The sequence below is a fragment of the Emydura macquarii genome, unplaced genomic scaffold, assembly GCF_026122565.2.
Source record: "Emydura macquarii macquarii isolate MOO-44397 ecotype Brisbane River unplaced genomic scaffold, CSIRO-AGI_Emac_v2 contig_2205, whole genome shotgun sequence".
In the NCBI taxonomy this organism is placed as follows: Eukaryota; Metazoa; Chordata; order Testudines; family Chelidae; genus Emydura; species Emydura macquarii.
Genome location: NW_027132342.1, coordinates 18,797,901 through 18,817,836, shown reverse-complemented (window position 1 = coordinate 18,817,836; position 19,936 = coordinate 18,797,901). Strand labels below are relative to the sequence as shown.

Sequence of the window (19,936 nt, the reverse complement as noted above, 5' to 3'; positions counted from 1 at the left end):
AGGTATTTCCAGTAGTGGTCCGCATTTCTGGAGTTCACTCCCCCAAGAAATGTATTTTACATGGATGCATCTAGAACACTTTGCAAGATGTGATTTTATTCTGATTTTTTCCTGCATGTGGTCTCTGGAAACCTGGGTACAAAAGGTATGTCTACACTGCAATAAACCACTCACGGCTGGCCTGGGTCAGTTGATTTGGGCGCATGGGGTTCGGGCTTCAGGCCTATAAAATTGCAGTGTAGACCATGGGCACCAGGTGAAGCACCCATTAGGGGAGACTGGCCCATGGCCCTGCCCCTTCTGACTGAAGCCACACTCTTCCCACCTCCTCCTTCACCACCCCCTGGAGCTGAGAGCCCCCTACTGCAGCTGGAGGAGCCTACCCCAGAGCTGGGCTACCCTGAGTCCCAACAGGATTGCCCTGGCACCTCCAGCTGCGCCCAGGCCCCCCCAAGTCCTGGCCAGCAGCCCCAGCTGCTCATGGCGCCAGCCACCCCGGAGCACCAGCCAGGTGGCCCCAGCCGCCCTGGAGCACCGACCGTGTGTCAACCCGAAGCACAGGTCGGGCAGCCCCAGCCGGTGGCCCCAGCCACCCCGGAGCACCAGCCATGCGCAGCCCCAACCACTCCAGAGCACCAGCTGCGCATGGCCCCAGCCACTCCAAATCCTACACTACACTACAATTTTATAGTTCCATACCCTGAGCCCCACAAGCCCAAGTCAGCTGATCCAGGCCAGCCACCAGTGGTGTTCTATTGTAGTGTAAACATACCCTTAGGTATTTAATTGGCTGTATTTTTCCTGTTCTCAGTGCTTAAAGCTAGGTGCCTGCAGGAGCCTGCTGTGTATTTTGTTCATTTTATTTGGAATTGATAATAGCTTCTAATTTAAAACATAGAAATTGAGCCAGTACAGTAGTGATTGGTGCCCTATAAATACATGTAAACTTCGGCTGTCCATCACAAACGATGATGATTGTAGACAGCAGCTAGCATTTTCCCTCATGCTGATGAGATGCAAGTCCAGCTCCTGAACAGAAATATAGGCCACATCGAGGGCAGGAGAGATCTCTCTATTGGTTTTGAGCCATATTGTGTCTTAGCTGATGTTGATGCTGATAAATTGCTAATTGTTTTTCTTCTACCTTTTCAACAACCCAGATACAGCATTTCTCCACTGTACACGGTTTTCTGCCAATGACTCCCATGTGTCCACATCAATGCCCACTGTCTTGAGATGTCTCTTAAGGATGTCTTTATAGTGTAGCTTCTGACCACCCCTAGCTTGTTTACCTTCCTTCAGTTCACCATAAAAGAGGATTTTCGGAAGCCGGTGTTCTAGCATACAGGTGACATGTCCTGACCACCTCAGCTGTGAGGAAGTAACTATTGCTTCTACACTGGGCATTTCAGCTCTTGCTAATACTTCAGTGTTAAGAATTCGGTCTTGCCACTTGATGTTCATGATTTGCCACAAAGGTCTCAGCTGGAGGCTCATCAGTTTTTTCAGATGTCTTCTATACAGTGTGTCTCCACAGTGTAGAACATAGACGGTATCACCATTGCTCTGTAGACCTTGATCTTAGTAGCCAGTTTGATCCCATGCTGAGACCAAAGTCACTTTTTGCTGCTGCCAAAAACCCTGGATGCAGCTTGAAGGCGTGAAGTTATCTCAGCATCTGCAGAGTTGTCATTTGTCACTGTGCTACCGAGGTAAGTGAAGGAGTTAACATTCTCAAGAGCTTCATCATTGATGACAATATCTGGTCTAATATTGTTACCACTTTGTCTGTTGGCTGGTTGGAACAGTAATTTGGTCTTACTTGTGTTGATCTTCAACCTAAACTTGCGTGCTGCATCAGCAAAACATGATTTCCTGCGTATCTTTTTGGGTGTGAGCAATGCTGGCCGAGTCATCTGCAAAGAGAAGCTCCCTAAAACACTCTTCTCTCACCCTAGTGTTATCATGTAACCTGGCCAGATTGAATAGCTTGCTGTCACTTCTCTTATGTACGTAGATGCCAGTGCTGAGATTTGCATTCATGCTTGAGAGCACTGCTGCAAGGAATAAAATGAAGAGGGTTGGAGCAACCACACACCCTTGCTTCATCCCGTGGCTTATGAGAAAGGCTTTGGTCACAATTCCTGCCACTGATACTCTGCCGGTCATATTGTCGTGAAACTGCCTGATGATATTAACAAAGTGCTCAGGACATCCATAGGCTATTAGAACTTTCCAGAGAATGTTCCTATCAACCCTGTTGAAAACTTTTGAGAAATCAACAAAAACCACATAGAGGTCTTTGTGCTGCTCTGTACATTTCTCTTGTAGTTGTCTAAAGGAGAATATCATGTTGTTTGTTGACCTTCCTGCTCTGAAACCACACTGACTCTCAGGTAGCACTTGTTCTGATATTATCTTGAGTCTATTTAGTAGTATCTTGTCACAGATTTTTCCTGCTTCTGTTAGAAGAGAGATACCATGATGGTTTCCACAATTTGATCTGTCACCTTTGTGCTTGTATATAGTGACAAATAGTGTATCTTTGAAGTCCTGGGGAAGTTCTTCTTTCTCCCAGCCCATGTTGTACAGAGTGAGTAGTTGGGACTTCAGTTCTTGTCCTCCATGCCTATACACATCGGAAGGAATCCCATCTTGTTCCGGTGCCTTACCACCCCGTGTGCTCTTGATAGCCTTCTCCAGCTCATCCATACTAATTGGATAGTTGAGGTCATATTGGGCAGTAGTTGGTTCAGAGTTTCTGTTATATCAGGATCCACATTTCCTCCTTGGTTCAGCAAGATGGCAAAATGCTCTTTCCATCTGTTGGTGATGTCTTGCTTATCAGTCAGTAGTTGGTTTCCATCAGTGCTCTTTACTGGGGTGATAATGTTACTTCTTGGTCCGTACACTTCTTTGAGAGTGTTGTAAAGCCCCTTGGAGTCATTTTTGCCAGCTACCACTTCTATTTCTTCAGCTTTGTTACTCCACCATTTGTCCTTCACATCTCTTATTTTTCTTTGCACTTCTGCTTTGATTTTCTTTAGCTTGGATTGGGAAGTAGATGTTTGCTTGGAAAGGCACTCATTGTGAAGCTTTTGTTTCTCTGCTAGAAGTCTGAAGATGTCTTTGTCATTTTCATTGAACCAGTCAGGATTCTTACATTTGGCTCATGCGAGGATGGATTTTGAAGCAGCAAGCACTGGTTCTGTCAAGTTCTTCCATGCCAATTCAATTGTTTATGCAGTTGATGTGGCTTCTTTAATAAGTGCCTGGGTTATGGCAGCATTCAGTTCGGCTTGTATTTCAGGGGATTTGAGTTTCCGTACATCTAGCTTTTTTGGCAAAGTAGGTACCTGCTTCCTTCTTGGGAACTTGATTTGAAAGTTGCAGGACGATTTGACAAGAAAATGATCTGTTGAGCACTCTGGACCTCGCATATAAATAGCAAATGCATCAACTCCCCTGTAATGTACCTTATTGTGCAGTGCTACGTTATGGAGACTATTCCTTCCTGACCCCAGCTGGGTGATTAGCTTCAACCTGGAAGCAGGACTGTGAGCTCTTAGAATTGTATTTATTTATTGTCTTTTATTTTTAATTTTCAGGAAAATATTTCTTTTACTACATGATATACAAGCCTTTGTGCTGATGCTTGCTCGTGTCACTGCAGAGGCTCTACTCAGTGTCTAACCCATTTTGGAAAGGGTAAATGTATGGTACGCCATAGATGATGAGTAGATGATTCAACCGGAGTTCAAATAGCTTTACCAAATTCTGCACTGCCTTCTTCCTCAGGCTGGGAGTCAGGCCATGAGCTGTGGAGGCTACAGCATAGTATTAAGTAATCGTTTATCATGCTTGCGTTTAAGGCGAGCTCTGCCTATTTGACCTAGCTAAAACCTTAAAACAATATCTAATTGTTCAACACCAGCAGGCAGGGCTTGGACACACAGGGACACATTGTAAGACCTGCAGGAGCCTTTGAAGAGAAAACTACAACTCCCAGCAGCCTCTGCTCCGCGGCTGGGCGCCTCTGCCCGCGCACCCCCCCCCCCCTTTACCAACTGGTTGACGCAACAGACCAATCCGGAGGCGCCTCCTAACCTTGCCAGCCAATGGGAAGGCTGTTGCTAACACGCCGCTGTTATTTTTAGCATAGTCTGCGCTCGTGCACCTTGCAGGCTGGTTCTCGGCCTGTATCAATGCGTGCGCTTTAGCTGGTGATGATGAAGTCAATGCACAGGCGCGTTGAAAAAAAAAAATAGTCCCTGAGCTGGGCGTTGCTTGCTGTACAGCCAGAGGCTTAGAGGAGGGAGGGCGGCCGTGGGAGGGAAATGTAAGTGCGTCCCAGCGGGCAGTTAAACTCACACATCCCTGCCTCGAGGTGCTGGGGGGATGGGGCTGATTTAAAAGGCCCTCGCGCCGCTCTGATTCATGGGGTGTTACACTGCACCAATAGGTGCTGCAGGCCTTTGCTTCAGTGCGATGAGCGTGTGGAACGCGGCCTGGGTGGAAGGCAGCAGGCCCCTCCCTCCACACCCGAACACACGCTAGTGAGGGGCTAAACTCTGCTGCCGGGGTAATGCACGTGAACACGGGCTCGGTGCGGGGCTTTCGTTACACTGAGTCATGGGTGTTGGGTGTGTGTCCAGAGCCCAGAGCGAGAGAGGTGTTCAAACGTGTGTGTGGGTCTATAGTGCAGCTTGCAGCTGGCTGGGCTTAATGTCATCCCCCCACCGCGCCTATGCCCCCCTCCTCATAAGTATGCATACACCCTCAGCTACACCCTTCTGCAAAGCCGAACAGCCTGTCTGCACACCCGCGTGTGTAGATGTGTAGCCCACTCATAGCCGGTCCGAGCCAGTCAGTCACCCAACCACTGCTCGGGGAGCTCTGCAGTGGTGGGAGCACGCAGAGACACCATGGTAGCACATCTATCTTCTGTTGGGAGAGCTTTTTCTGCCCAGTGGCCTCTGGACTGATCAGGATTGGGGATTTCTACCAACCACCTTTTAAAAGAGGATTTCTTTTACCCTTTTAATTAAACAGATTTCATGCTGAGGCTGGATCCCGGGTTTAACTCGTTTCTTTTGGCGTGTGAACGCGTTTGTTCAAATAGCCTTTCTTCTGCTTTGAGGTCATTTTGGAAGCGAGTCCTCGCTCTCCATCAAAGAGCTGGATCACGTCTGCGATGATGCTCAGCTGCCCTTTAAAACGCGCACACGCCCCATTAACCCCGTGCGCTGTGTAGCTGCTGCGTGAAGCATGTGGATAAAAGAAAAATCGTATCGATTCCCCCCTCCCCCCTTTTGATTATCTTGCTTTGTCACAGGTCCTGACGCGACAAGGAGCTTGGGGCAATCTCAGGTCAGTGCAGCCTGGCTAGTATCTGATCCCTTCCAAGCCACGCCGTGTCCCTTTCTCCTCTTACACCCGTGTGTACGCCACGGCATTGCAAACCACTAAACGAGCTGCAAAAACAGCCAGCTGCCCTACAGCATCGCTGCCTGGCCAGGGGCGATCCGCCGTGAACAAGATAAAAAAACCAGCTCCAGGCTCTAAACAGTGGAGTTACAACGTGAAGCAGGGGAGAGAAAAGACAGACAAACGCAGGCAAACTCTCGCCCCAGCAGGGCTGATCACTCCGCGCCGATCTGATTCCCCTCCTCCCGAACTAGGCGGTAGGCGCGCAGCAGCTACGCGGCTAATGGGCGGCGGCGAGGACGGGCACAGACAAAAGGGTTAATTTCCAACGAGGGTTTGGGGAAAGTAGTTCCGGCTCTCTCTTCTCCCCCCCACCCCCTTGTCCTTTGCAAGCCGCGTCACGCTGGGTGTGGAAGAGGAGATCCTTGCGCAGGGTTGCTAAGGGTGAAACTTTTCATTTACTTTGCTCACTTTGGGCCAGGGCGAGGGAGGCTCCGGTTCCTAGCTGAGGAGGAGGAGAAACAACCCCCAGGGGGCGCCCCAAACAACCCCTCCCACCCAGCCCACAGAAGGGGGGAGCCAGCCACCCCCTCAAACCCATCCGCGCCCTGTAAAAAAGAGAGGGGGGGAAAAAACCGAAAAGAAAAGAAACCTCCCGAGCAGCCTCCGGCCACAGCCCAGCCCAGCCCCCGGACGGAGACAGCCCCCGCCTCCGCTGCAGCTGAGGACGAAGTAAGTGGGGCTGAATCTCGCCCTGGCGATCTGGGGGTGGGGGGCACAGGGAGTCCCCCCACCTGCTATTGGCCCCCGCCCGGCCGGGCACCCGCTCTCTTCCCCTGGCCCTCGCTTGTCCGCCCCCTCGGAGCGCTCAGCCCCGGCTGGTGCAGCCGCCTTGGCTCGGGCTCGGCGGAGAGCGGCGGCCGGCCGCGGCCGAGCAGAACTGGCTGTGCCGCCGGGCCCGGTTCGCCTGGCTGGCGAAGGGAGCTGCCAGCAGCTCCCCGCTTGGGCGCGGACACGGCTCAGCCGGGACACTCGCCTTGGTGGCTCTGCCCCTGCCCCCCCGCGGGTGGTTTTCATCCTTAACGCGATTGCGGTGCTGGTGGGTTCTCGGGGAGGTGGGATCTTGGGGGGTGAAAGTCATTTGCCTTGTGACGCTTTGCAATGCCCGAGTTCACCATTTTGTTCTGGCTTTTGCTGCTGCTGCTTCGAGGGGATTTAAAAATTAAAAATCCAGATCCCCACCCCCGGCCAGAAACTAGCCCGAGGTTTGGGCTGGGGGACACACACACGGAGATTTGATGGCTGTTTTCTCACTCCCTCCTTATAGAAGGGAAAAAGGAGGGCGGGGGGTAGGAATGGGTTCGCTCCCCCTTTGTGGAAGCAGCTGTCCTTGGCCAAGAGGGAGAAATGAGGTGGCTGGAGGGGGGGATGGTGAAGGGAGATGTGCTGCTCTGTGGTGTGACTCGCTTGTGCCCTGCCACGGGCATTGTTTGTGTTTGTCAAAGAGCTGTTTCTGTTTTATGCTCGATCGCCCCCCCCTCTCCTGCACGGGATGGGGTTTTGAAGGCCAACTGAGGGTTGCATAGCACAGAAATGCCCCCTTTATCCCCAGACCTTGGAGATGGAGGGCGGGGGAGGGAGAGATGAGGCAAAGAAATATAATCCCAATGCTTTTAGTGGGTTGATTAATTCTCTCTCCCTTTGAGGTGGATCTGTGGGGAGGATCCTCTGTGGTTGGAGAGGGGGGCAATATCAGGTCAGATATATTCCCTCTTTGCCCTCCTCCAGAAAGGATTAAACATGTTCTTGCTGCTGGAGGGATCCCCAACAAAGGACCAGGCCTAAAGACCTTATATTCAGGGCAGTGGTGGGATGTCCAGTCTGGAGGGCTTCGACATCTTGCAACAAAACCATGTTTCTGGCCTGGGCTCCCCTGTCCTAGGAGGAGAACAAGAGGGGTCATTTGCCATTGCCAACAGAAGTAAAGGTCAGGCCTAAGCACCCTTTGCCCAGTAGTCTGCTGTACAACCGTCTCTGCCTGGGCACTCTTCGCCAGAGCCAGTGCTAGGCATAAGCAGACTAAACAATTGCTTAAAGCCCAGAGCAGTTCCAGGGACCCCATATTAATTAATGGGGGGGGGGGTGCGCAAAATATTTGTGTTTAGGGCCACCAATGGGTGCGCACCCATTTATTAGGCTTTCCCTTCTTCCACGCCCCCCTCCAATCAGTTATGTGGAATTGTCCTTGAGTGATGGGGGGGGGAGGGTCTGCCGTGTCGTGTCTTCCCTTCCCTTCCCTCCCCTCCCCGCCCCCCAGGTGCAGGCCTCTTCCTGGGGCCGTGTTTGGGGTTTGGTGGCTGATCTCTTCTACCATCAGTGAGGCAGCTGTGGGACAGGGATAAATATGTAAAGGAGATGGTAAGGGGAGAAGAGAGCAATCTGGGTGGCTTTATTGGGGAGAGGGGAGGGGCACAGGTGTGGCCTTAAGTCTTTAAATGCAATGAGCATAATACTGTCAGAGCTCTCCAGCACCCCACCTTGGAGTCTCACCCCTAGCCCCAAACCACGAATAGGTGGGGGGAGGGGTAAATAGAGCTTCCCCTTCCTCCTCCCCCTCTGAAAGGAGACAGGGAGACTGATCGCTTATACCCCTAAAAATACCCAGCAATTCCCAATGATACGGTACGTGGGGTGTGTTTCTTGCATTGGGCAATTGGCTGGGAGGGTTGAGGCTGAGAGCAGCAAGAGCGCATGTGCCATGGAAAATTTTTTACCCTGCTCCACTGAGCAGGCGCTGGTTGGCACAAGGCATACTGGGAAATGTAGTTCAGAGGTAAAGTAGGTCACTCGCCTTGCCTCTTCTGAGGGCGTGAAGAAGTGGAGAGTGAAGGACTACAACTCCCAGTTTACTGTGTGCTAGGTATAGTGAGGTGGGTTCCGACGAGTGTTTGTAGAAATTTCCTTGGCTGGGTTATGGGAATGCATCATCCTCTGTGGGCCTTGGCTGCTGTTCTTAAAGTGGGAAGGGCCGGTGGGGGGAGGAGGAGGCTGGATTCGCCGCTGAGAGGGGCTGATCTGGAGAACAGGCCCCTTCGAGAATGTAGGTATATTCTGCAAAGGATGGGGCATTGGAGCAGTGTCTTGTGTGTAACACCCACAGTAGTTTTGACAGCCTTTATAAGGGGAAGAAGAGAGAGGAGATTGTGCAATCCTGGTGTCTAAAATGTGTGTCCATAGGGCCCATCCCTCCCCATGCACACAGTCTGCAGGAATGGATGGGATTGTTTAAAAATATTTATGTATGTTTGAAGTTATGTGCCTTAAAAATGTTGTTTTAAATTAGAAAATAATTGGATTACCTCTCACAATCTATGGGTGGGGGGTGAGTGAAGATGATTAGAGACGAAGGCTGTTGTTTTGGAAGGGTGCGGCCTGCAAAGTAACATAGGACAATCTTCTATCATCCTGGCCTTAATTTTTTTAAGCCCTTTAAAATGTCACTGTGCACTTAATGATGGGAATAGGATCGCAGACCTGTTTTCAGAGGGATAATTACTCTATATAAGTTTTTAAAAAAATAGAACCTGTTCCAGGTTGAAACTTGTTTTACAAAGGTCACTGCCCAGTATCTTCATAACAGGGAGGAATGGGGATGTTTAAAGTGTTCACTCTCGTCTAATGTCGACAGTCATTTTGCCCATTTTCTTTAAAAACCTGTATGCTGATAAAACAAAAAGGAGAGATGGTTGAACTCCAAAGCACCTGCATTTCTGCAACATAATGTCTGTGGGAAAACATTTATCTTTTTTTTTTCTTGCCCCTCCCCTTCCTTCCACCATAAAATAACTTTCTGTCCAGCAGATATATACAGGAGATGGGGAAAATATGTAGATTTTTTTTCTGTGACTGGCCTTATCATTTGCAAAATATATTGACGCTTTCTACTTTGGTCGTCCACTTCAAGGCCTTTGCTTCCCTCTCCTTCCCCCCAAATTTCCCTAGGTATGTAAGAGGATATATATATATTTTTAGTGGAGTTCTGCAGGTTCAGCTGCAACTATTTTAGGTTTAAAACTACCAATCAGCTCCACCATATGGGTTCTTATATTGGCAATCCAGGGATTAAAGGATCCTAATGGAATACATTTTTTTGTATTAACACTCTGGGGAATGAGTGGAGCCTCTTGCTCATTTGGAACCCTCTCTTATAGCAGGCCTTGGCAAACACCTTGAAATGTATGTAGCTATCTTGTTGCCTGCTGTTATTCAGTTAATCTCTTTTTTTAAATTGAAGCCACAGATGCCACGCTCAGAGTATTCTCCATTTTAAAAAAAGAAAAAGTACTCCATTTTTATAACAACCCTTTGCAAGTGCAATACTGCTGAAATGTGTTGCTGCATTTTACTACTCCTCCTTCTTGCCTCCCACGTAAGTACTGTGCCTTGGTGAAGATGCAGGACTGCTGAGAAGCACTGAGCTTTTGTGCTGTTTTAGGAATGGTGATAAATCAGGTCCAGGGAATGTTTGGATTTTTTTTTTTTTTTTTTAAATTTCCCGACCTTCCTCTGAAACAGCTGGCGCTGGTCACTGTCAAAGAAGGGATACTGAACGAAATGGACCACTGACTGATTCCTGTCTCGGTTCCAGTGTGCCTATGGTTGCTGGGGACCACTAAGGCTATTGGCAATTTCTCTATTAAAGAAAGATCACTATATTGATTCTCTTTGAAGAAAAACTCTTTATTATCCCCTGCCCTTGTCTTGTTAGAGACCCTTGTCAAGTACAGTTTTTCAGGTAGCGTGTATTTTTATACCATCATTGTCTCTTATTTTTCGAACTCGCTTGAAAACATGCTTATTTACCAAAGTTGTTGTTGAAATATGAAAACCAAGATCCTCCTATATCACCTCACTTAACTTTTGGTCTCTAATGCGCTGGATCTGGACCAGAATTGTAACCCAGAGGCATCACCCCACTAACCTCCAATCTTGCTGGGATTCCAGTGGACCATGTTGAGGGCTTTTTTTAAAAAAAGCCACAGTAACAGAAGTTTGTTTTATGCAATCTACTTCGGATAATACAGGCCAATTAGGCTTCTGTTATCATTTCAGCATGTATTCCAGTGGTCCACTGGTTCTCCTTCCCCCTAAATGTAATTGAAAACCTCCATCCCAAGCTATTGAGTCCCACCTACACACCAGCATGAGAATGAACTGTCCTAGTTGGTCTTTCAGAAAGCTGCCTTGCTCAGTTATTCTTTGTGGCGATGTTTCTATTTTATTTTAACTTAAGTTAGTTCCCAGTGACCTGATAGAACTTCTCATGGTCCAGTAACTCCTGAAATCCAAGCTCCAAAGGCTGGCGGTACCTTTTCGACTCTCCAGCGGTCACTTGCTGCCTCTACTTGCTTATTCCTATGGTCGTCATTGTAATAGGTCAAATTGAAGGGGGTTATTTCTCAAACTCTGTAATCTCTTGTGCTGGCTGATTTTGAGGTATTTCTGGCTCCAGCTGCCTGTCACTATTGTACTCCTGGAAATAAACCTCTCTGAACATAAGTTACCAATATAATATCTTTTTATGTAGAATTTGTACTGCCATTTTTGTAATAACTCAGTCTTCATTTAAAAAACAAATTGTGCACAACACCATTAATGCTGTATATTTACTTACTGCGTTCCACTCAGCCAGGACAGGTAAACTACCCTAGTCAGTTTCCCTTTCTGCTTCTCTTGATCTAGACCAGTGCTGTCTGGATTTCCAGTTCTGCAGGGGAAGGCTTACATCTTAACTCTGTGCGCCACACCAGGAAAAAAAAAAAAATCATCTATTTGGCATGCAACCTGAATGCTTGAGGTTGTTCCTTAAACCCATTTTGCCGACCTAGATGAATGTGGTATTTGTGTGCTAGAATGAGCAGAGCCTAGGGTAGTGGAGTAGCCAGCCTGCCTCTAAGCCACCAATTAAAAACTGGATGTGCCGCTTCCCTGCTGAATGGAGCAGGAACTGATAGTGTTATGCTTCTTTTTTTAAAAAAGTCTGAGATTCTTTGTCCTTTCTCATCTCTTCTCTGTGGGGAACTGACCTGCCTAGAGAGTTTGTTGGTACCTGGAAAAAGACTCTGTTAATTAATGTCTATATTGGAGAGTCAGTGTGGTGGTTTCACGCTCTGCTTTTGTGGGTTTTCCTGCTTTCAGTAATGGCTTCATTAGGGAGGGAAGGAGGAATAGTTCTGTTTTGGCACGTGATATAAAAGTTGCGTGGACCTGCGGTACTCCCCATACACCTCTTTCTGCTGGAATAATAACAGCGCTGGGAACTATGCACAACAGGTGTCCAGCAATGTATGTAGTGTGGACCCCCCACACTATTTACCAAACTGAATTAAACCGAGACATTAAGCTTTTTAGCTTGATTTAGCCAGACAAATCCTCTGCCAGGGCAGGTGAGTATCTGAATTTGAGATGACCTGTCCTCTTCAAGGAGATAATAAAACTGGGCTAGCAGTTAGTACTTCACTAACGTCATATCACCATTTCCACTCTCTTATCATTGAGCCAGCTGGAGCAGAGAATGCAAATCTCTAAAAACCCCCAGCAACCACCTCTCCTCCTTCCAAACGTGTTGTTGCTATTCCTCAGCAAAGAGGCTGGTGTTGCCATACAGAGTTCAGGAGTTGATCTCCACTCAGTTCGTGAACATAAGAACAGCCAGATCAATGGTCCATCTAGCCCAATATCCTGTCTTCTGACAGTGGCCAATGCCAGGTGCTTCAGAAGGAATGAATAGAGCAGGTAATCATCAAGGGATCCAGCCCATTGCCCATTTCCAGCTTCTGGTAAACAGCTAATAGCCACTGATGGTCGTCTCCTTCATGAACTTATCTAGTTCTTTTTTTAACTCTTTTATAGTCTTGGCCTTCACAATATCCTCTGGCAATAACACCTCTTTATTTACTCTCCACACTAGTGATGATTTTATAGACCTGTATCATATCCCCCCCTTAGTCATCTCTTTTCCAAGCTAAAAAGTCCCAGTTTTAGTAATCTCCCCTCGTATGGAAGCTTTTCCAAAACCCTAAATCATTTTAGTTGCTCTTTTCTGTACCTTTTTAAATTCCAACGTATCTTTTTTGAGATGGCATGACCAGATCTGCATGCAGTATTCAAGATGTGGGTGTACCATGGATTTATATAGAGGCAATATGATATTTTCTGTCTTATTATCTATCCCTTTCCTAATGGTTCCCAACATTGTTAGCTTTTTTTCACTATTGTTGCACATTGAGTGGATGTTTTCAGAGAACTGTCCACAGTGACTCCAAGATCTCTTTCCTGAGTGGTACCAGCTAATCTAGACCCCATCATTTTATATGTGTAGTTGGGATTATGTTCCCCTTTGCCTTACTTTGAATTTATCAGCATTGAATTTCATCTGCCATTTTGTTACTCAGTCACCCAGTTCTTTGAGATCCCTTTGTAAATCTTTGTTATCTGCTTTGGACTTAACTGTCTTGGGTAGTTTTGTATCATCTGCAAATTTTGCCACCTTGCTGTTTACCTTTTTTTCCAGATAATTTGACTATGTTGAACAGTACTGATCTCAGTACAGACCCTGGGGGACACCCCTATTTACCTCTTTCCATTCTGAAAACTGACCATTTAATCTTACCTTTTGTTTTCCCACCTTTTTAATCAGTTATTGATCCAAGAGAGGACCTTCCCTCTTATCCCATGACCATGTCGAAAGACTCCCATTATGATGCCTTGATGTAATTTTTTTTATCAGTGGCATGGCATACCCTGATGTACATGTACAATACATATGAATTATTTTAATTTTGTGATATTGATGTTACATAATATTATAAATGGTCCCTCTAATCCAGACAGCATCACACATGGGGTGCAAAGAAATAAATGAGAGCTGAAGCAAAAAGATGTATTAACTACTCTACCAGAACAGACTATTGGTCCGGTTAGCCTGATATCCTGTCTCCATTGGTGATCAATGTTGGATAACTTGAGAGAACGGCATCATGCATACAGAGTTCAACGTAGTACTAATTCCATTTAGTAGGGCAGAATTTTTTCCTGTCCTCCTCTAGCAATCCATTTATGTCATGTAGCATGAGGATTGATGGTATTCGTGTAGCTTTTATTCTAGGAAGTGTCACTGCAAATGCTATTTGTAGAAATATCTAATCCTTTCGTAAATGTACCAAGCTGTTTGCCTCAACAATATTAAAGTTGCCATGCTTTCTTCTCTCCTTTCATCCATCTTTTTCTTTTCTTTTCTTTTCCAGGATTGTTTGGAACCAAATCTTGTATATGTGTGTATCGTTTGTCTCTTTTAATACACTGCCCTAACTTGCTTGCTGTGAAGGGAGTATGCATCTGGAGATCAAAGTTGCTCTGAACTTCATCATCTCGTACCTGTATAACAAGCTTCCCCGGAGGCGGGCAGACCTGTTTGGTGAAGAGCTAGAACGCCTGCTGAAGAAGAAATATGAGGGCCACTGGTACCCACAAAAGCCTCTGAAGGGTTCTGGCTATCGCTGTGTCCACATTGGGGAAACAGTGGATCCAGTGGTGGAATTGGCAGCCAAACGGAGCGGGCTGGCTGTAGAGGATGTGCGGGCAAATGTGCCTGAAGAACTGAGTGTCTGGATCGATCCTTTTGAGGTCTCCTACCAGATTGGCGAGAAGGGGTCTGTCAAGGTCCTGTATCTGGATGACAGCGAGGGCTGCAGTGCAGCTGAGCTGGACAAGGAGATCAAGAGCAGTTTCAACCCTGATGCCCAGGTGTTTGTCCCCATTGGTAGCCAGGACAACTCCCTGTCCAACTCGCCATCTCCATCCTTTGGCCAGTCACCCAGCCCAACTTTCATCCCCCGCTCTGCCCAGCCCATCACCTTTACCACTGCCACGTTTGCCGCTACAAAGTTTGGCTCTACCAAGATGAAGAAGGGTGGGGGTGGGGGAGCAGGAGCTCAACAGCAGCAGCAAAGGATGGCCAGGTCACCCACCAACAACCTGCTGAAGCACAAGGGCCTCTCCCTCTCTATGCATTCTCTGAACTTCGTTGGGGGCGGAGGGAGTCAAGCACCTCAGTCGCAGCTCTCCCCCAATGCCAAGGAGTTTGTTTACAATGGTGGATCGTCCGGAGCCAGCAGCCTCTTCTTTGATGGCGTCACCAGCGAGAATCAGGCTGGCAGCATCCCGCCAGCCTCCCAGTTTAATGGTAATACCAGCGGCGGCAGCGGCTTTGACATGGCTCAGGTCTTCAGTGGCAGCAGCAACAGCCTCTTCCTGGAGAAGTCTCCCTTTGTGGAAGGACTCAGCTACAACCTGAATGCCATGCAGTATCCCAGCCAGTCGTTCCAGCCAGTTGTCCTGGCCAACTGACCGGGAGGAAAGAGCGTATTTGGGGGAAACAAGAATTAAAAAAAAAAAAAGAGAGAGAAGAAAAATGAAAAATAGAAATATACAAAAATTTGAAATCTTATAAATATAGCTTCTTGGAAAGAGACACAACCCCGGAGTCGTTATGCTGTGCCGGGCAGCGCTCCTGAAGCACTGAATTGTTTTTTAACTCAATCCCTGTGCTTTTTCCTACCCACTTTTTTTACTCCTGTAATGGGTTTGTTTGGTCCAGAAATGGTGGAAACATAGGTCACTTTAGCTTCCTGTCTCCCAGCTTCTCAGAACTGGGCTTTAGTACCTTGTTCCTTGGCGTAGAGATGGCCTTGTTCTGGGCATTCCCATATCCCTGGATGCTTGGCTGCCTTGCTGAGTGGAGGGTGGGGGGAATTAGTAAATTGGTTTTCAGTGCCAGTGTAAAGGTACACAGTTTCATTGCATGCTTCCCAGAGAAGGCTGTGGGGGCTTGCGTCTTTCCATGATCAGTCAATTCCCCTCCCCTCCTGGAATAGACTGGGTGAGTGTACCGAGTTCCCCTTATCTTGCATGCTTTAGACTGCCAACCCCTTGTCATCCAAAACCCTTCACAACTACCGCAGTTGATGCAACCTCTGATTTGGAATAAGATTCCCCCAGCCTCCTTTTCCTTGTCATCTTCTAGCAATGGTAGAGAAGTGGGACACTACTATAGAATAGCTGCTTCCTGCTGCCTTCCCTGACTGCATTCACAGAGGTGAATGCTAGAGAAGAACAGCACTTCGTTATACCGGTGACTCCATTTATGATTTCCCCTCCCACCCCCTATGTATAAAAGCTCTTGTCTGAGCTGGTCTCTTCAAGTTGGTCAGAGCCAGTGCCAGTTCAATAGGGTTGCTGTTTATATACAAGTACTACAGTAGGTCCTTATGTATTGCATTTCTCTTTCAGAGGACAGGGTTAGATCTGCTGCTTCTCACATTGTTACGTGCTTTTCTTCCCCTCCAGTGTAAGCAGCATCTACTGATGTTCCTTTGGACCAGTCTCCAAATGTTTTTTCGTACTCTCAGCTGCCAGCTGACTTTGGTTACAGACTTTCAGGGGGGAAAGGGTTTCCTTCTTTTGGAGAGGCAACAAAACTTTCTAGGGAGAGCAGGGGGCTGCATAGCTCAGGCTGCTTTCTTGATTGATATAGCTTGAGGGACTTCACTTCCTGTTTTCTTTTATTTAAAAAATAAATAAAAGTTTGACCAAACCCCCTTTGCTTTCCTTCTGGAAGGATAGGAAGGGGCAGGTGACTTAGTACAGAGGGGAATGCCCAGGAGGGGTTGTACTCAGCTCCTAGGTTTAACTGATCGTTCCAGCCAGAGACCAATAGTCTAGAGAGGGCTCACTGCAGAATAGGGAGTAGTACTTTGAAATGACTAATGGTGTGGAGAGAAGGAACAGATATTCCAGGACCTAAATATATAGTTGTGTCTCCCCCTACCTCCCCCCAATTACTGGGAGTAACACAGAGCTAGGAATTCTAAAACTGTGGTCCATCCCTCCCCCCACCCCAAGCATAAAATGCTGGAGCAAGAGGAGTAGGGCAGTAGTGGCTTTTGCATCTTGTGATTCCATAGCCTCCCTCCATGATTTGTGGGGATCCCTCTTCCTCCCAGATGGGGTAGCCTGGAACCCCTGGGCTGCCTGGGATTGGGGACTGCAGGTGGGAAGACTTCCTAACCCAAGGGTGACCCCTAGGAGCCAGACGGTGAAGAGGAGGGCTCTGAAGCAGAGACATCTAGCTTCGGGGCATTTTTTATTTTTTTAAACAATCTTTTCCTTCCTTGCCATTTCCCAGTTTTGTTTTTAACTAAACCTGTCTCTGGAGCTCCTTCTGAGACTCACCTCTACCATTTCTGTAATTGAGAGAAGATTCAGTTTACTTTTCCAAGACTTCACTGTTTATCAGCAGGAGGAGGCTTTGAACTCCTATTTCTCCCTTTGTCCCCCCACCCCCACCAAAATCCTGAGTTGATGACACTCCAGCCCTCTTGTCTGTGTATGTGTTGTGAATGAGCCTTGTTTGGTTTAAGGGTCTACCCTACACCACCCTGGTCTCAGGAGCGTGCTTGTTTCTAAATCCACCCCACTATTGCATTAATAGAAAGGGCACTCTTCTGATTGGGTTGGATCCCAACACACCATTTCCCAAAGCAGACTGCTTGCCATTCATTGGCTATGACCCAACTGGTGGATGGGCAAGATGTAGTAGGCAAGGGCAGTCACCACTAAGCAGTCTGTCCCAGCGTGACAGATGAAACTTGCAGGGTTGAAGATGCAAAACTAGAATGAGACTTTTGGGACCTCTTTAGCTGATCCTCTTTCCTACCAACTTTACCACTGCCACCGAGTTCCTCCCCTTTGAGTGTACTTTAGACTGCCAGACATTGCACTGGACTAAATAACTCTCCGCACTTCAGGGGACCAGTTGGCTTCGCAGCCCAGACTCTTTGTTGCTTCCACCCCTCATCCTTCAGCAAAATGCTGCTACGAGCCACTGCCTGGGTGGGATTGCGCACCCTCTTATGGCATAGGAAGGGAGAGGGGAAATGGAACATCACCAGCCACCTGCTGTGTGTGTGAAGCTTTGATGCTGCTTTAACCTGCTCCATGTATTGTAACTGCTTTAAAAATAGTGTCGCAAATATGAGGAGGGAAAGGGGAGGGACCAACCTCTTTGTATCTTAAAGGAAAAAAAAGTGTGCTTCAGAAGCGTTTCTCCAGCACTGGCGGCAATTAAACTAATGGCCTTTTTTGGTCTTGTCTTGGATTTAGGCGTTCAGCTTTGATTTTATTTTTTAAAACCTGCACTAGTTAACCTGGTTTCTTAGGAAAAGAGAACGAGAGAGAGTTTTTTTTTAACTTTTATTTTTTATGGGTTTGTGTTTTTTTGTTGATGTCTGTTTGTATTGAATAATTTGCTACATTTGTAAAATGTAAGAGGTATATATAATATATGTATATTTCTAACGTAAAAAATGTAATTTTTTCTTTGAGATTTTTCTTAAAAAGAGGAGAGAAAAAATATTTTTTCAGGAAAAAAAACTTTAAAAAAAAAAAAGAAGCAGTGAAAATTCCTTTCTCCACCCCTTAGCTCCCTTCTTCCCCCTCCCTAACCCCTTATGAAGACAGAATCAACTGTGTGATCTTGGAGTCAAAGAGAGAAAATGCGTGAACACAAAGATGACAGAATTATGTACGTTTCTGAACGTAGAGGGTTCCTACGTTTGTTCTGTTTGTTTTATGACAAGGGGTCTACTGAGAGGGGGATCAGGGGGTTGCTGTTTTTTTCTTTAGCGAAGGAGGAATACAATCAGTTTTGTATTCAGAATGTTGTGCAATATTTTGGAACGGGACATTGGCGTGTCTAGATATTTAGTTAAAAACAAAACAAAAAGTTGATCAAATCTGTACAGTTTCTATTGTTCCAGATTTTTTTAAGTTTGTATTAAAAGCATGATATATAATAAATAGCCTCTCGTCATGTGTTGTGTTGGGCGCTCAGCAGGAGAGAGGAGATGTGGGGAGGGAGCCCCTATTTTATGGTCTGATTTAGACAGCATAATCCTTATCGTGCTAACACCCTCCTAGAAAGACCATTGGTCCATCTCAGCCATTCTTCCACCTCATGCTATGTGGGATAAAAGCCCTGGCCCATCTAGGCTGGCATCCATCTCCTCCACATAAACCCACTGGCCCTTAGTCTGGTATATCTGCTCAGCCAGTGGGTGGTGAATGCTTCAGAGGAATGTGTAAAAATCCAGTTAAAACTCCTTATTGTGCAATACAGCAAAAAAGGCTGCCTTCCTGAATTCTTTCTGTCCCCTAGCAACAGTGAAGGGTTTCCACATCTCCTTCCAGAATCTCAGTGCCACAACAAGGGTCACTAATGATCAGCAAAAGGAGCCACCTCTCCCATCTGAGGGGGGCTGAATGCTATGCTGCAGCCTCTAGCCCACAGTGACCCGGGCCCCCTTGTCCCACTCATTGGATTCTTCATAGTGAATCAATATCACATTAACATTGAAATTTCTGAAAAATACAGGCTGCCCCCGACTGAATAATGCAAAAGTACATAAATGACCTGCAGCCATAACCCCCTGAGCTGTAATCTTCCCTGGTGTCATAAGATGAAGAGGCCCAGCTCCACTTACACTTGGATGGGAGGTCTCCAACAAAGAACTTGGGTTGCTGCAGGAAGTGGTGGTATGGCTGTAGTGCCCTAGCATGCTTTTTAGGAGAGAAGTAAAACAGGTTGGTCTAGCATCCAAAATGCACTAGATAGGCTCTTAAACAAGCTGACAGGGTAAGGATGTAGGCTGGGTGCTCTTTGCTTCAGACTTGCTTCACTCGTGTTTGGAGACTGTCATTTCTCATAACAGTGTGGGTCTGATGCCGTGAGGCAGCTCAGCTAATATTCTGCTTACCTCAAACCCACCCTTCAAGTTCCAGTTGGATTCCTTATAATGTGGGATTGTTGTAGGATGTTTCAACAGTTCTCCCTTTCCATCCCAGTGAGACAAGGCACAGTGTTCGCTGGATATGGTGTGGATCCTTTTCATTGTAAAGAGCTACATAATCTTACGATAGTGGGGTGACTTGAACATAATGTACATAATGGAGCTAGTGGAAGCTACCCATCACCTGAGTTTACCAGAACCTAATTAATTTAGTCTTCCTAAAAGGGTGGGGTTAGTACCATGCAATGACAAACCCATCCCTCCCTCAATAAGCTGTTGGAAGAATGGCGTCAAGGGGGACTTTGTTCCCTGCTCCTGCTATGATCTCTTCCCACAGATCTAGTTGCCTGAGTTTCTTGCTAAGAACTCTTGACCTGACTAGTCCCACGTTTGCGGGGGAGCATGGCGAGTCTTCTGATTGTTAGGTGGTCGTGGTAAGTGCCAGGTTGCAATGCCCCAGGTTGTCTCAGCTTTGCTCCTAATGGGATGGGGCCACACTGACTGTCTCAGCAAAGAGACCAGGGCCTGAATGATTTGAGGGAACCGAACTCTGCCTAGCTGTGGTCCCTCTAAATCAGGCTGAGGTGTAGTGCCTGGTGTGC

At 47.1% G+C, this 19,936-nt stretch overlaps 1 protein-coding gene across 2 annotated transcripts; it reads left to right on the top strand.

The window, feature by feature from the left end:
* The first annotated feature begins 5,943 nt into the window (after positions 1–5,943).
* TOB2 (transducer of ERBB2, 2) lies at positions 5,944–18,347 on the top strand. Of its 2 annotated transcripts, none has more exons than XM_067559578.1 (2): positions 5,944–6,159; positions 13,734–18,347. In XM_067559578.1, exon 2 carries the CDS (start codon positions 13,819–13,821, stop codon positions 14,833–14,835), a length of 1,017 nt encoding a protein of 338 aa, XP_067415679.1. In that variant the 5' UTR covers positions 5,944–6,159; positions 13,734–13,818; the 3' UTR covers positions 14,836–18,347. The 2 variants fall into 2 exon arrangements, with proteins under 2 accessions (XP_067415679.1, XP_067415680.1); XM_067559579.1 differs by lacking the exon at positions 5,944–6,159 and adding an exon at positions 7,662–8,527.
* The last annotated feature ends 1,589 nt before the right edge of the window (positions 18,348–19,936 follow it).

Coding starts and splice junctions, on each gene's coding strand:
- TOB2 (XM_067559578.1), top strand. CDS start 13,819: ATGCATCTGGAGATCAAAGTTGCTCTGAACTTCATCATCTCGTACCTG.